Source organism: Homarus americanus, unplaced genomic scaffold (assembly GCF_018991925.1).
Source record: "Homarus americanus isolate GMGI-L3 unplaced genomic scaffold, GMGI_Hamer_2.0 scaffold39675, whole genome shotgun sequence".
Taxonomy (NCBI): domain Eukaryota; kingdom Metazoa; phylum Arthropoda; class Malacostraca; order Decapoda; family Nephropidae; genus Homarus; species Homarus americanus.
The window spans coordinates 12730581-12747008 of NW_024736071.1; the positions used below are offsets into that span (position 1 = coordinate 12730581).

Genomic DNA, 16428 nt, shown 5'->3' on the forward strand with positions numbered 1-16428 from the left:
GCGTTGGAGGAGGAGAGGTGACATCTGTGTATTTGGGTCGTGGTTGGAGCAGGCTCGGAAGACTGAGGTAGAGTGTATGTGTTAATATTCATACAGGTGAAACATACAGGTAGTGATGGTGTTTGGAGAGGGAGCTGGGAGATGATATGATAAATTAGAGATGGAAGACTGGCGAGGAGAGACAGAGTGGACGGTGGGAGGTTGGGAGGGAGGAGGGAGTTGGGAGGTATAGGGAGGTGGGAAGGGAGAATTGGGAGGGTGAGGGAGGTAGGAAAGGAGTTGGGAGGGAGGGGGAGGTGGGAGGGCAGGCAGGCAGGAGGATTGGGAAGGAAGGATGGGAGGGAGTTGGGAGGGAGGGAGGAGGGAGTTGGGAGGAGGGAGGGAGTTGGGAGGGAGGGAGGGGAGTTGGGAGGGAGTTGGGAAGGAGGAAGGGAGTTGAGGAGGGAGGAAGGAGTTGAGAGGGAAGGGAAGGGAGTTGGAAGGGAGTTGGGAGGGAGGAAGTTGGGCGGGCGGGCGGGCAGGCAGGAGGGAGGAGGAGGGAGGAGGAGGAGGAGGGAGGAGGAGTTGGGAGAGGAGGGAGGGAGGAGGAGTTGGGAGGAGGAAGGAAGAAGGAGTTGGGAGGAAGGAGAGGAGTTGGGAGGGAAGGAAGGGAGTTGGGAGGGAGGCCTAGATTGAGATTGGAGTATCGTGTTAAGAGGGACTAGGAAGAATGTTGGTCATGATGCAAATTGGAGAGTAAAATGATAATGGATAAAGAAGGGAGGAGGGGGGTGGAACAGAGAGGACCTCAATAAACTACTGAAGAAGGAAGGAACTCAGCCTCCAACAGGAAACACTGAGGAAGATGACACAAACATAAACGACTAAAGATAAATAATAACCAAATAGTAATAATCTGTCGTACAAGAGTAACACCTCACCACTAGCCGTAGTATGAGAATGAGCTTGTATACCCATAACCAGGGCGGCTATATCTGTGTTATTGGTGCTCCCGGGTGAGGAGAGTGTTTGTTGCGGTTGGCGTTGTGGGGGGCAGAAGTGCAGAGGTGTTGTTGTGGCTTGGTGTTTGGGGAGAGGGAGGGAGTAGGAAGAGTAATATCATCCGTGTGTTTACCTGGAGCGCGGGATACTCAACGCCACTATTGGAGGTGTTGCGAGAAGCGTGGAAGGAGGAAGGGTGGAGCTCTCTCTCTCTCTCTCTCTCTCTCTCTCTCTCTCTCTCTCTCTCTCTCTCTCTCTCTCTCTCTCTCTCTCTCTCCTCTCTCTCTCTCTCTCTCTCTCTCTCTCTCTCTCTCTCTCTCTCTCTCTCTCTCTCTCTCTCTCTCTCTCTCTCTCTCTCTCTCTCTCTCTCTCAAACATCCACCCCCCACAGTGTTTTATAGAAAGATTTAAATACATCTCGCCGGCTAATACTACAGAGGAGCCAAAGTAAAACCAGACAGTATTTATCCGAGGAAACATTTGTGTCCGTCCATGGCGGAGGAGGAGGAGGCATTCTTCAGGACGATAATGGAATCATCCTCAAACTGTGACAGAATGATAAGCTAAGTCAGCAAGGTGAGGAGGGGAGGAGATGGGGGGTGGGAGGTCCTATTTCTTACAGCTTATACGCGCGCGCGTGTGTGTGTGTGTGCGTGTGCGTGTGTGTGTGTGTGTGTGTGTGTGTGTGTGTGTGTGTGTGTGTGTGTGTGGTGCGTACATATTATGACGTAATTTTATTTCAGTATTATTGTGACTATTACCTTTATTATTATTGCTATCATTACTATTGTTAATACAAATATTATTAATATGATTATTAGTACTATCATAGTATTATTTACATATACCTGTATGTGGTTGAAAAAATACGAATACTCTCTCAAACAATACTATCTACAAGCAAACAATGAAAACAACTCTCACATCATACCATATCATCCTCACCCACCCACCCACCCACCGTTTCAATGTCATCATCTCACCTGATGGTCGACAAATTTACCTCACAAATATTACAGACTTTTGAGTATCTGAGATCAGTCAATTTCTATTTACTTAATGAGAAATAAACTGGAAGTCCTTAGTTTACCTGCGCATGTTTCTGAGTCATTAAGGTAGTGGTGAGTGTACAGGTGAGCAAGTGACTATCTGCACAGTCAACACACCTGAGAGGAGGTCGAGACGCAATGGCTTCTTTGACAGAGAGAGAGAGAGAGAGAGAGAGAGAGAGAGAGAGAAGGGTTAGGGATAAGGAAAGTGAGAAGAGAGAGAAGGGAGGGACGGAGGGAGTCTGGTATACGGAAAAAGAAAGATAAGAAGCGAAGAGAAAAAGAGGGAGACAAGACGAGCAGGAGTAGAGAGAGAAGAGAAAGGAGGAGCAGAGAAAGACAAAAGTGAGGTGGAGAAATGAAAAGGGGGGAGAGGGGGCTAGAGGGAGGGAAGGGGTGGAGGTGGAGAGGGGGAGGGGGAGGGAGGGGAGGGGGTGGAGGGAGGGAGGGAGGGGGTAGAGGGAGGTGAAAAGAGGGAGGGGGTGAAAGGAGGGAGGGATCGTCACAACCACTGCGCTCCCACGTCACACACCCACCACCCTCACGTCACACACCCACTCCAGCACACCACCTAAAACTCCCAACACAATCATCTTACAGCTTCCAAAACAAAACTCTTTATAAAATACCTTAAGAGTTTTTGTTTGTCTGTTTGTTTTTTGCCTCTAGGGGCTTACAAGGGTCCGGTGTTGACATTAGAGGAAGATTAAGATATGCAAACTTTACCTGATACTCAGTCGCTGTGCTGGAGAGAGAGAGAGAGAGAGAGAGAGAGAGAGAGAGAGAGAGATAAAAGATAAGAAGGGAATAAGAGAAAGAGAAAATAAAGAGAATGAGAGCGGTACTGAGAGAGAAGGAAAGAGAAAGATGGTGGTGAACAAATATTAAGACAGAAAAAATGAAAAATACAGACAGATAGACACAGATAGATAGATTGAGTAAAATAGACAGACAGGCAGACAAATAAATATTTATATAGATAGATGTATGGATTGAGAGAGAGAGAGAGACTGACATAACCTAACCAAAAACCCGCCTCGATATTTCCGCTATACAAAACCACACACACAAACCCTACCCCACCCCCTAAAAAAAGTGATTGCCAGAACCTCCTCCCAATCAGTTCCAATTACACCAATCTGTGTGTGTGTGTGTGTGTGTGTGTGTGTGTGTGTGTCCCTCCCTCTCTCTCTCTCTCTATTTCCTCCCGTTTAGCCTACACCACGGGGCGTTTTATTTCCGTAAGAAATAGTATTAGTTGACTTCTCTATCGCTACTGCCATTAGACCTATTCTAGACTGTCATCCACACACACACACACACGGCTCTAATGTCATTCTTACCTCCTTCCCACTCGCTCCTACCACTCAACTGCACCTCTCAGGTTATAAAATACTCCCACTGAGACCACTGTTAATATTCGCCCAATCGGATCGCATTATTCCCTCTCAGATCACAGCGTCCCCCACTAAGACCACTCTAATATGCCCTCACTCGGATACTAATACTCCCTCTCCTACCACATCACTCCCACTCAAATCAGAGTAATCCCTCCCAGACCACAACACCCTTACCCCTCAGACTAATATATACAGCACGCCCACTCACGTCATAATAATCCACTAATTCTCCCACTCACACCACTTTTAACACCCACTCAGGTCGACAAAGCAACAATAAACCACTCACCCATACCTTTCAAGGGCATCTTCTTTACTCTTTTTCCCCCCAGGACAAACACGACAATATACCCACTTCACCGCCTCTTACGCTTATCTTCTTTACTTCTCCCAGGAGGAATAGCGCCACTCCTCGTAGGTAATCGGTCTCCCTCTCGTTTTAGATTACACAGTTTTTTATTTCTTTTTGGTCACATGAATCTTTGCTCTTGTTAAAAAAAGGTGACGTTTATACCCTCCCGATAGTGTGACTGTGTGTGTGTGTGTGTGTGTGTGTGTGTGTGTGTGTGTGTGTGTGTGCGCGTGCGTGTGTTGTGCGCGTGCGTGCGTGTGTGCGCGTGCGTGCTTGCGTGTGCGTGCGTGTGTGTGCGTGTGTGCGCGTGCGTGCGTGCGTGCGTGTGTGTGTGTGTGTCTGTGTGTGTGTGTCTGTGTGTGTGTGTCTGTGTGTGTGTGTCTGTGTGTGTCTGTCTGTGTGTGTCTGTGTGTGTGTGTTTGTGTGTGTGTGTCTGTGTGTTTGTGTGTGTGTGTCTGTGTGTGTGTCTGTGTGTGTGTGTGTCTGTGTGTGTGTGTCTGTGTGTCTGTGTCTGTGTGTCTGTGTGTGTGTGTCTGTGTGTGTGTCTGTGTGTGTGTGTCTGTGTGTCTGTGTGTGTGTGTCTGTGTGTGTGTGTATGTGTGTCTTCCTTACCTCTAACATAATTTTCTCCATTTTCTTCTCTACTAGTCGCCTCCTTCCCAAATCATCATCTCTCTTTTCCTAATCATCCATCCTCCACCTACCTTACACACCCAATCTCTACCCCCCCTACTTTCTTCTCTTCCTCCAATCTTCTGTTCCTCTAAACTTCTCCTCCTCTAATTTTCTCCTCTCGTCTCCTAATCTTCCTCCACCTACCTTACACATCCAATCTCTACCCCCCACTTTCTTCTCTTCCTCCAATCTTCTGTTCCTCTAAACTTCTCCTCCTCTAATCTTCTCTCGTCTCCTAATCTTCCTCCCCCTACCCTACATATCTAATCTTTTCCCCTCACCCCTATTGTTCATATTTCTATGGTGATCACCTCAACAACGGGTAGCGCCCCCTGGCAGCAGTCCCCGCCTAGTTTACCGCCTCAGTACACACATTGTAGCCATTTTTCACTTGTGGTCGACTGCAGTCTACACTGTGAGGGGGAGTTGTGGCCACAGGTAAAATGATACACAGTGTGGGTGAGACGTGTTACACAGTGTGGGTGAGACGTGTTACAGTGTGGGTGAGAGGTGTTACACAGTGTGGGTGAGAGGTGTTACACAGTGTGGGTGAGAGGTGCTACAGTGTGGGTGGGAGGTGCTACAGTGTGGGTGGGAGGTGCTACAGTGTGGGTGGGAGGTGCTACAGTGTGGGTGGGAGGTGCTAGGTGCAGTGTGGTGGGAGGTGCAGTGTGGGTGGGACAGTGTGGGTGGGAGGTGTTACAGTGTGGGTGTGAGGTGTTACAGTGTGGGTGGAGTGTGCAGTGTGGGTGGGAGGTGTTACAGTGTGGGTGGGAGGTGTTACAGTGTGGGTGGGAGGTGTTACAGTGTGGGTGGGAGGTGTTACAGTGTGGGTGGGAAGTGTTACAGTGTGGGTGGGACGTGTTACAGTGTGGGTGGGAGGTGCTACAGTGTGGGTGAGGGGTGTTACAGTGTGGGTGGGAGGTGTACAGTGTGGGTGGGAGGTGCTACAGTGTGGGTGAGGTGTTACAGTGTGGGTGAGGTGTTACAGTGTGGGCGAGAGGTGTTACAGTGTGGGTGGGAGGTGTTACAGTGTGGGTGAGAGTACAAGGTGTTGTGTCAGGCTAAGTTTTTGTGTATACATTTCACAGGAATGTGTGTAACTAGGGATTTCACGTCATCCCTAAAATCTTACAAAATTTCATGTAATCGCTGTGACCATGATGTCACCTAACCTATTCTAAACTAATATAGTTTGGTCAACAGACGGTCGCAACTATTACAAAAAAATCCTGAACATTTAGGGATTACACAGATTCCTGCAACACATATTTACTGTATATAAATGTGGTGGTGGTTGTGTGTTGATTAGTGGATCCCATGTTATTGACCTGACGTAATGTTATGTAAGGTCACCCATTGTATATAAGCTTCTGTCCCTTAAATTCAGTTGCCTCTGAAGATGTCTTGAATAAAGACGAAAGCTAAACTGCTCCAATGTTTCCCTTTTCCTGTGTGATTTTATCAAGATCTATCTTGTCCAAGCGAATTCGTTTAAGGTGTAGAAGCTGTCGCCAACACAACAACCATACCCCGAGTTAAAGAGCTGCAAGACCCAGTGTCAAGGACTATTCCGAGAAGACTTAACAATTCGCCAACTGCACTGGCTACCCATTACCCCGGAATACGATCCTCAAATCGATTAACATCCAGGCTCCCAATTCCAGAGGAAAATGTAAAGAAACTTGTCCATAGTTGCACCCTGCCTGGGGATCAAACCCGGGTTCACTTGCTTGCGAGGCGAGCATGCTGACTATTACACCGCAGGTCGCCACAGGAAATTAATATGGTTACGTCATCAAGCGACAAAGTATTTCATCTATGGTAATTCCAGGTAAAATGTCATTACCGCATTAGCAACCAGAGAGAAAAATTATTTCCCCCTTAGTAACCAGAGTATAAACCATCAATACCACCATAACAACCACTGGATATCTTAGTGATTGTCATTAAATACAGGTAAACCATCATTACCACCCTAACAACCACACCGGAGAGCCAAATTCCTTACATCCAGAATTTCATGTCTATCGGTCTATCGTTTAGCAGTTATAAAGCGTATACATCTAAAGTTAATACCTTATTTTTTAGTGTATTATTATTATTATTATATACTGTATGTACTTATCCCCTTTATAAAGTCAAGTCGTGTAAAGTGAAGACGAAATCTGGACAAGTAGCTACAGTGAAGCAATTTTAAACCACCTTGGTAAATACTGTAGGTTTCAGAGTATCGTGTTGAGGATTCTCTGTAGTCAGGGTTTTTTAACCAGGGGGAAATATCAGCATTCTAAGGGAAAATTTTATACAATGGAACACCAAATGAGAAGAGGGAAAATTCATCCGATACATTTCCTCAAAATAAGGAGACTCTTCCCTCTTTCCTGTTTTGGGTCAGCATCGTAACATCTCCTATAAGAATTTGTAACACTTGGGAACATGTAACGCTGCTTGAGGTGTGGTGTTAGCGCCTGTCCTCGGTCTGAAGCGTATGCCCGTCCGGTGCCTCACGCGGAATATACCCCCACCCCCCCTTGTTTCTTTTATTCGAATTGAAGGGAGGAAGTGTGTCCTTAACGGGACATGGTAAAGGGGAAAATCGGGTGGAAAAGGTTTAGATCTCTTTCTCTATGGGGCCGTCACATCACGCCCTCTAGAGGAAACAAGTCCGGTTATCATCATTCTTTCTAACGCCAAAACTCTACCACAATTATATTTATCCACAATACAGAAAATTCCAACCGTAACACTAAAAAAGAAAGAGAAGAGGAAGGAGAATGAAGAGGAGGAAGAAGAAGGATGAGGAAGAGAAGGAGAAATTGGAAGAGGAGGAGAAATTGGATGAATTCTTAAAAAAAATAAATAAAAGACGCGTAGACTTTAATATATTCGCACATACAAAACACCATCATGACTTATACAATTCGAAAACTATTAACTTTACAATCTGACAAGTATAAAAACCCATGTCCACAACCTGACGCAAGTATACAAACCCATGTCCACAACCTGACGCAAGTATACAAACCCAAGCCTACAACCTGACGCAAGTATACAAACCCAAGCCCACACACTGACGCAAATATACAAACCCAAGCTCACCTGAAGCAAATATACAAACCCAAGCCCACCTGACGCCAAGTATACCAACCCAAGCCACAACCTGACGTAAAGTATACAAACTCAAGCCCTCAACCTGACGCAATTATACAAATCCAAGCCCACAAACTGACGCAAGTATACAAACCCAAGTCCACACCCTGACGCAAGTATACAACCCCCACACACACAATAACACCCAGCGACGAGTGAGTTGTGCATCTTTCCTCGACTGTAAAGTTACCTCAGTCAGATCCGGTAATCAGGTTTCACCAGCCGACAAGGCCAGTAAATCCATTTGGCGCTGACCACCGGGCCCATGTTACCAACTGGCTGTCGGGGATACACACTGAGGGAACTTTCTCAACCCTCACTGATTACGTGCCGTACTTGAGCACGTGATATACTTGGTGATCACGTGGTATACTTAGTGATCACATGTATATTTGGTGATCACGTGATACTTGATCACATGACACACTTGGTGATCACTTGACACACTTGGTGATCACGTGATATACTTGATCACATCTATTTTAATTTGTGAATGTTGATGGCTGGTGGTGTAACACTCGCTTCAAGACCTTCGTTGTTGATGGGCAGTGTGGCACCATAACTTCAACACAACGTCACTCAACACAAGACGTCACTCAACACAAGACGTCACTAAGAAAAGTTCCATTGCGGGTTATGATGCAATATTTCCTTTTCATTTCTTAACACTTGATTTTTCTTCGCTTTGTATGTAAGGAGTATGACGACACTTGTTGACTATAGCGACATTTGCTGATTAACGATTATAGCAATATTTATTGATTATACCGATATTTGTAGACTGTATCGATATTTTTTATTATAACTATATTTATTAAATATAGCGATATTTGTTGATTATAGTGATATTTATTGATTATAGCGATATTTGCTGATATTCATTGATTTTAACGATACCTTTATTATAACGATATCGATATTTTTTTATAACAATATTTGTCAAAACTAAAGTAGGTGCAGGGGTGATGGAAAACATTTTTGTAAACGTCGCTTCGGAAGCAGCTACAAGAACACACTAGGCCAGAAAATAGCAGACTTGAGAAGGTCAAACTAACAAGATACAGTAAATTAAAAAATTAAGTTATACACTATTGTAAGATCTTGTCAAATAAACTTTAATAAGAACAAAGTTTTATACACTAGGCTATTATTCTACAGACGGTGAGAGTTTAGTTCTCTTGGTGTTCTATACATATATGCAGTAGATAACTTAAAACTGATAAGTATAACCAGTTGCCGGGTGTATATTCTGTTGTATGATAATATACATGAATAATACAAGAATAAATCAAGTTAATTATGTATACTGTATGCAGTTACCGTGTACAAGCTAATCATGTACTGTATATACACAGTTGACGTGTACCGTTGCCAGCTAAAGTCCTCCTACACCACATTTACGAACTTGCTACACAGGTCTGAGGGAGAACTTTTGCTGGCAACTGTATATAATTTCATGTATTTTGCAATACATAAATTATACATACAATACATCCAAGCTAACTATGTATACACAGTTGTCGTGCATATCATAAGAGTCTTCGTACGATGATGTTTAAGTAATGTGAGTCACCTCTGAGTCAGTCAGTCAGTCAGTGAGCCATGAAGTGAGTGAGTCATGGAGGGAGTGAGTGAGTGAGTGAGTGAGTGAGTGAGTGAGTCAGTCAGTCAAGCAGAACTGTCATTCATGGAGCTGACCGACGCAACGAAAGCGAAATAAATAAATAAATACCACAAGTTGGTGAATGAACGGGACCAGTACAGTAATGAAGACCTCCCCAGTTGAGTGTCTGGGGGGAGGGATGACATCTCTGAGTCCCCAGCCCTCACCCCCCCCCCAGTCTCTCTACATACGTCCTTCTCTCTCCCTCTCCTTTTTTAATTTCATGCCGGGGAGTGATGAGTGACTTATCTTCCCCGCTACTCCCGCAGGTAATTTGGCCTTAACGCTGCATAAACATAGGTCCTAATTTCCCCCGGCACCACTCTAGTCGCTCCCGTTCCCTCTGATTTGTGGAGATTATGGTGAAATGCGAGTTTTAGGAGGGGTATATTTTATTGCAATAATGCGCTGCTCTTTTCTCCCGACTCGGGTGAAGAGAGAGAGAGAGAGAGAGAGAGAGAGAGAATATTGCATGTATTTTTATTTTCATGAACATATTAAAGTATGATACGTACAGAAAGTTCTATCGTATTTTTTGTTTGTTTTACTTTAGGTTAGGTTAGGTTAGGTTGTACTGTTCATAGCCAGGTTAAATTCATCTATGTTAGGTTAGATTAAGTTAACTGATGGTTTAGGTTAAGTTAAGTTTGTTTTACTCAAAATGGTTTACTTTAATTTAGACTAGGGTGAGGGTGGTCTCAGTTAGGTTAAGTTAGTCTAGGGTGGTCTCAAGTAAGGTTAAATTAATCTAGTGCGGTCTGTTAGGTTAAATTAATCTAGTATGGTCTCAGGTTAAATTAATCTAGTATGGTCTCAGTTAGGTTAAATTAAGCTAATATGGTCCAAGTTAGGTTAAATTAATCTAGGATGGTCTCAGTGATGTAATGGCTCATGTTTCATAAACAGAAAGATTATATAAATGGGCTAATTACATTTGATTTATATACTGAGTCATCCCCAGTAACTTTCCACTAGCTATGAGGTGACATGTTCGGAGAACGTGATAAGGTGTGCCCACGGGAAGCTGTGTCATATTATGCTGAGTTAAGGCATTATGTAGCCGGCTCCCTGGCCACCTGAAGCGGGCAGTAGTTTGGTATCCTTGACTAGAGGAAGACGTTATTTGAGAGCCATCGTGGATGGTTCCGTCTTCCCTCGAGGGAGGACGACGTGCCTATTCCGTTCCCCCTCGATGGGTCACTACTCATAGATAACGACTCAATCCCTCACACAAGAAGGACGTGATTAAACGGTCTATTTACATAGTCCTCGTCCTTCTCTTAACACACATAGCTACAGTGATTAAGTTACGGTTGATTTACACTCTGGAATTGTATCAACAGCAGTTCCTCAATAAAAGGAGAAACAGACAATTGGGTTTCGCTACTCTAACCCAATATAATATAATGTACCAACCGAGTTAACTTCGACAGAACCTATAGTTAACTGACTATAACAGTTAGGTTCTAAATTAAGCTAATATGGTCTCAGTAGGTTAAATTAATCTAGGGTGGTCTCAGTTAGGTTCTAAATTCGGCTGTCATTAAGGGCTTTCTAAATTTTAACACAACCAAACACACACACGGATACAAAACGACTACAACGAAAAATACTTAGTTAACTCACGCAAATACATAACTATAATACTTTTATTGAACTTCCGATAAGTACATAATACCTCACGAAATGAATGAAACGAATATCTCATTGTATAATATGTAGAGATATGTAGTAGTATGTATATATATATATATCCCATTTAAAATTAGGATGAGGATATTTATTGATAAGAGTTTTAGTCTAATCCTTACTATATGAAGCACATCACCTAATCCTATTAATCTCCCACGTCAATTAATCCCCATCCCCCCCCACCATCCTTATTCTCTATCTTAACCACACCAACTTCTCCCCATCAATGTAAAAAACTCCTTTCTCCCCACCACCCACAACAACCCTCAACCACCCTCTCCCCCTACTCCTACAACCCCTCCCCCCACAAATCCTTACTAAACTCTCCCCCACCTCCCACCCCCCTACAAATCCTTACCCCACCACCTCCAATTTTCCTCCTCAATCTTGACCCCAGCAACTCCCCTTGCCTCTCCCCTCCGACAGGCTAGACCCTTGAGTCAGGTTAGGTCATTACTTGAAAGAGCCACTTGAGTGCCAGACTGTCAGTGCCAGGTCACGGGTGCCACCAACAACACAGGGTAACCAGCCATGTTACGATAAGGCATCACAGAGTAGAGGAAGCCTCGTCACGAACGATGTGATATAATTTAAAGAGGATTTTATATATTATTTATGAATCCGGAGAGCAATTAATAACAACACAGACAACAAGACGGATTAGCTGCAGCGTCTAGCATCTTTGACCGAGCTGAATAATTTTGGTATATATACTTATTCATTTATATACTTAATATATATTTCCCTTCCTCTTCGATACCCCGTCTCTCCCCCTATCCTTCAATGACACCTCACTCCTCTCCTCCAATGACACACCCTGCTCCCCCTCTCCCTCAATGTCACCTCCACTTCCTCTCCCTCAATATCCCCCCCACTTCCCCTTTCTCTTTAATGTCACCCCACTCCCCCTGTCCCTTAATATCATCCCCTCTTCATCACTGACACCCCCACTCCCCCTCTTCTTGAATGTCACACCCTGTCCCCTCTTCCTGCTCCCATTCCCACCTTCATTTACCTTCCCCTTTCCTACCCTCACCTGTACCCTACACACACACACCCTTCCCCCGTCCCCTCCCCAACAAGTGCCATTATTGGAGATTCCAGTGTAACTTAATTAAATGCTTTAACCCCCAACAAAACAAAAATTACAAAATAAAATAAAATAAAAAAACAATATACTACCAAGCACTGACAAGAGAGCAAATTAAATGTTTTTCTTCTTCTCACGAAACACAAAACCTTTCCCCGCCATCAAACGTTTTAACAGTACAGTATTTTTAAAACGTTCGGATGACAAGAAGTATTTACAATGTTTTTGTTTCAAGTAATACGGAATGGGTTCAAAACACACACATGAAACCGTTAATGAGTAGATGACGGGTATGTATGTAACCGACATTGATGGATGGATATATATATATATATATATATATATATATATATATATATATATATATATATATATATATATATATATATATATATATATATATATATATATATTATATATATATATATATATATAATTTTTTTATTTTTTATTTTTCGGGATTAGCCCACACGGGCACATGTCACTGACCCACATCGGGGCCTGGGGGCGAAAAGTAAAAATAAAAATAAAAATAAAAATAAAAATAAAAATAAAAATAATAAAAAATAATAAAAATAATAATAACAATAATAACAATAATAACAATAATAATAATAATAATAATAATAATAATAATAATAAATAAGATTTATAATTAAAAATACAAATTTGAAAATAAAATAAAATAATAGTGATAATAATAACAATTTAATAATAACAAAAAACCATAATTAAATACAAAAATGAAAACAAAAATAAAAAGTGAGAAACAATATATGTATGTTGTGTTGTCAATAGTAAGAGAAACAATTGACACCCTGCAATTGTGTGTAAATGAGGCAGAAAGTCAGACCAGCAACCTGGGACTTGTCACAATTTTCGTGATGCCATATGGCAGCAGGGTCTACCATTAGACAACACATTATGCTTCCAATATCACTGGTATATACCAAGGGATAACTGGTAATGAGTGGAACTGTGGAAATGAATAAGGAACACACAAACAGAACACACAAACACAACACACTGTAATTCATATGAGAGAAAAAAGTGTTTATAAGAGAAAGATGAGCCAACCCCTAACCTGGTGACGGCGGTGAAGTGATAATTATCATCCTTGTGGTACACCGCCGAGACCGTAATCAACAGTGGTGGCCCCGTGCGTCTTAATCTGTTCAACACGGCCTCATGACGCATATCTCGATACCCCTCTGTATAATTTTTCACATTAGTGCGAAACCTAACCTAACCTAACCTAACCTAACCTTACCTTACCTAATCTAACCTAATCAATCTAACCTAATCAATCTAACCTAACCCAATCTAACATAACCTAATCTAACCTACCTAACCAAACCTAACCTCGCGTACCCTGTGTACCTCGCGTACCCTGTGAAGGCCTACACACAACATATATACACAACACAAATACACACACAATGTCAGTAATCAACAAGTCATTCCACAGTCATTAATCACCTAACCACTCCTATGGGTGATGATAATAATGCACAAATGATTGTGAACTCTCATTATTTGTTTTTAATTCTGTGGCGGTGGCGGCGGTATGAATAGTGAAAGCAAAAGTAGCATTTGTACTTGTGTTTACGTCAGTACATATACTATCATTTATTGAATAATGTAATAAGATGTAATAAAGTATTTTTAAAGCTATAATTTAACAAAAATATCGAGGCGTATCGTTATCTAACTAAATACTACAACTGTAACTTAGCTAATATTCCTGAATTAATTCATATGTATTATGTAATTACATGGGTTTATATAATTAGATAATTCAGAAATAGTCAGTGGTCGTACCTGTATCACTGACTGACTATAATACCAGAGGTAAGCATCATACCTGCTGGACTGTCCTAAACCCGGTCCAGCTCTCCACAAAGCTACCAAGAAAAAGACATTCCCCCCCCCCCCTTAATGACACAGAGGGGGCACTGCCAAAATATTGTCAAGCGTGCCACCAAGAGTCCCGTAAAAGAGTCACAAAAGTATTACCATCCGGTTAATGTGCCTTAGTGTGTCAACAAGACGCGGATAATCTCACCCACTAGGAGAGTACCACCGAGACTGCCATTAAGGAGTGCTATCATAAGACTGACATCAAGAGTGCTACTAAAATATTAACAACAGGAGTGCCAGTAACAAGATAGTGCCACTAAAAATTTCATCGCCACAATGCTATTATTAAAATTATCACAAGTTGGGCACCATCATGAAGTGTCGTCAGGAGCGCCATCAGGAAGTGTTATCAGGAGAAAGCATCGTGGACAATGATATCGAGAGTGCCACGAGGTTAAAAGTACCACAAAGAGGCAAGTGCCACCAGGACAATAGTGACATGAGGACATACGTGACGACAATATGAGAGTGCCACCACGAAAAGAGAGCCATCGGGAGGGAATTGTCACCAGGAAAAGTGCCACTAGAAGGAAAACGCTTGCATAAGGAGGCGCGGAGGAGAATGGGAAGAGGAGAGCGATGGAGAAGAGAGGGAGGTCAAAAAGGGGGAGAGAAAGAGTGGGCTGGTTGTTGGCAAGTGTCACGGCACTGAGGCAGGAGGGTGTTGAAGACGCACGATAGAGCGTGGCGATGCGGTGGCCAGGGCCACAGGATGGGGGGAGGGGGGGAGAAAAAAGTGTGTTATATGGAGAAGGTTGGAGGGAGCCAGTGATGTGGGGTTCAGGGTGACAAGGTTGAGAGGTAGATGATGCCAGAGTCGTCGGGTGGAGGGTGGAAGGTGCCAGAGTCGGTGGGGGGGTGAAGGTGCCAGAGTCGTCGGGTGGAGGTGGAAGGTGCCAGAGTCGTCGGGTGGAAGGTGCCAGAGTCGTCGTGGAGGAGGTGCCAGAGTCGTCAGGAGTGCAGAGTCGTCGGGTGGAGTCGTCGAATTGGAGGTGAGGGCCAGAGTCGTCGGGTGGAGGTGCCAGAGTCGTGGAGGGTGCCAGAGTCGTCGGGTGGAGGGTGCCAGAGTCAAGTCGTCGGGTGGAGGTGCCAGAGTCGTCAGGTGTCAGAGAGTCTCGTCGGGTCGTCGGGTGGAGGTGCCAGAGTCGTCCAGAAAGGTGTCGTGAGTCGGGTGGGGGGTGGAAGGTGCCAGAGTGCCGGGTGGGGGTGGAAGGTGCCAGAGTCGTCGGGTGGAGGGTGGAAGGTGCCAGAATCGTGGTGGGGGTGGAAAGGTGCCAGAGTCGTCGGGTGGGGGTGGAAGGTGCCAGAGTCGTCGGGTGGGGGGTGGAAGGTGCCATGATTGTCAGGTGTGGAAGGTGCCAGAGTCGTCGGGTGGGGGTGGGAGTCGTCGGTTGGAAGGTGCCAGAGTCATGCCAGAAGTGGAAGGTGCCAGAGTCGTCGGGTGGGGTGGGGTGCCAGAGTCGTCGGGTGGGGTGGAAGTGCATGAGTTGTCCGGGTGGAATGTGCATGAGTTGTCGGGTGGGGGTGGAAGGTAAAATTGAGGGGGAAGGTGCCAGTCGGTGCAGGGTGGAAGGTGCCAGAGTCATCGGGTGCAGGGTGGATGGTGCCAGAGTCGTCAGGTGGAGTGGTGCCAGAGTCGTCGGGTGGAGGGTGAGTTGTCAGTGGATGGTGGGTGCCAGAAAGGTGCCAGAGTCGTCGGGTGGAGGATGGAAGGTGGAAGGTGCCAGTTCCATGTAACAGATGGTGAAGGGTGCTGTCTGTCGCGGAAGTGGGGGAGGATTGCCAATGTCACAGAGTTGGAGGAGGGTGCCAGTATGGTGGGGAGGAGGGAGTAGAGCACCACTGTTATGGAGGGAGGAGTGTGGCAGTCTCCCGAGTGAAAGTGCCGTGGGTTGCAAAGGGAGGAGGGGTCCAGTCACCAGTGCCATGGGTTGAAGGAAAAAGGTTGCCAGTGCCATGGGTTAGAAGAGGGAGGGGATCAGTGTAGTGGGATGGAGGGTGAGGGGTTTCATAGCCGTGGGTTGGAGGGTGGAGAGTGCTAGTGCGCGTAGGTTGGAGGGTGGAGGGTGCCAGTGTCATGGGTTGGAAAGAGGTAGGTGCCAGTGCCGTGGACTGAAGGGTGGAGGGTGCCAGCGTCATGGGTTGGAAAGAGATAGGTGCCAGTGCCGTGGATTGAAGGGTGGAGGGTGCCAGCGTCATGGGTTGGAAAGAGGTAGGTGCCAGTACCGTGGGTTGCAGGATGGAGGGTGCCAGTGTAGTGACAGACAGAGGTGAGGCAGAGAGACATCAGCTCACTGACATGTGTGTGTTCCCGGAAGAGTTAAAGAGCAGGTAGGTAGTGGTGGTGATGGTGGCGGTGGTGATGTCAGGATGATACTCGGAGTGGTTATGGTGGCGGCGGGACAGCGGTGGTTGTGGCAGTGGTGGAGTATGGTGGTTGTGACTGTGATGGA

The 16428-nt window shown here is 44.8% G+C and overlaps 1 protein-coding gene across 1 annotated transcript in view; it reads right to left on the reverse strand.

The window, feature by feature from the left end:
* Nucleotides 1-15561, reverse strand: part of LOC121871709 (mucin-2-like) — a 15924-nt gene extending 363 nt beyond the window's left edge. Inside the window, exons 1-2 of the mRNA XM_042374121.1 lie at nt 14652-15561; nt 1-62 (exon numbers count right to left, since the gene is read on the reverse strand). The exon at nt 1-62 is cut by the window's left edge and continues 363 nt beyond it. Coding sequence (XP_042230055.1) covers nt 1-62; nt 14652-15561 — 972 coding nt within the window. The remainder of the gene's footprint in view (nt 63-14651) is intronic.
* Between the last annotated feature and the right edge of the window lie 867 nt (nt 15562-16428).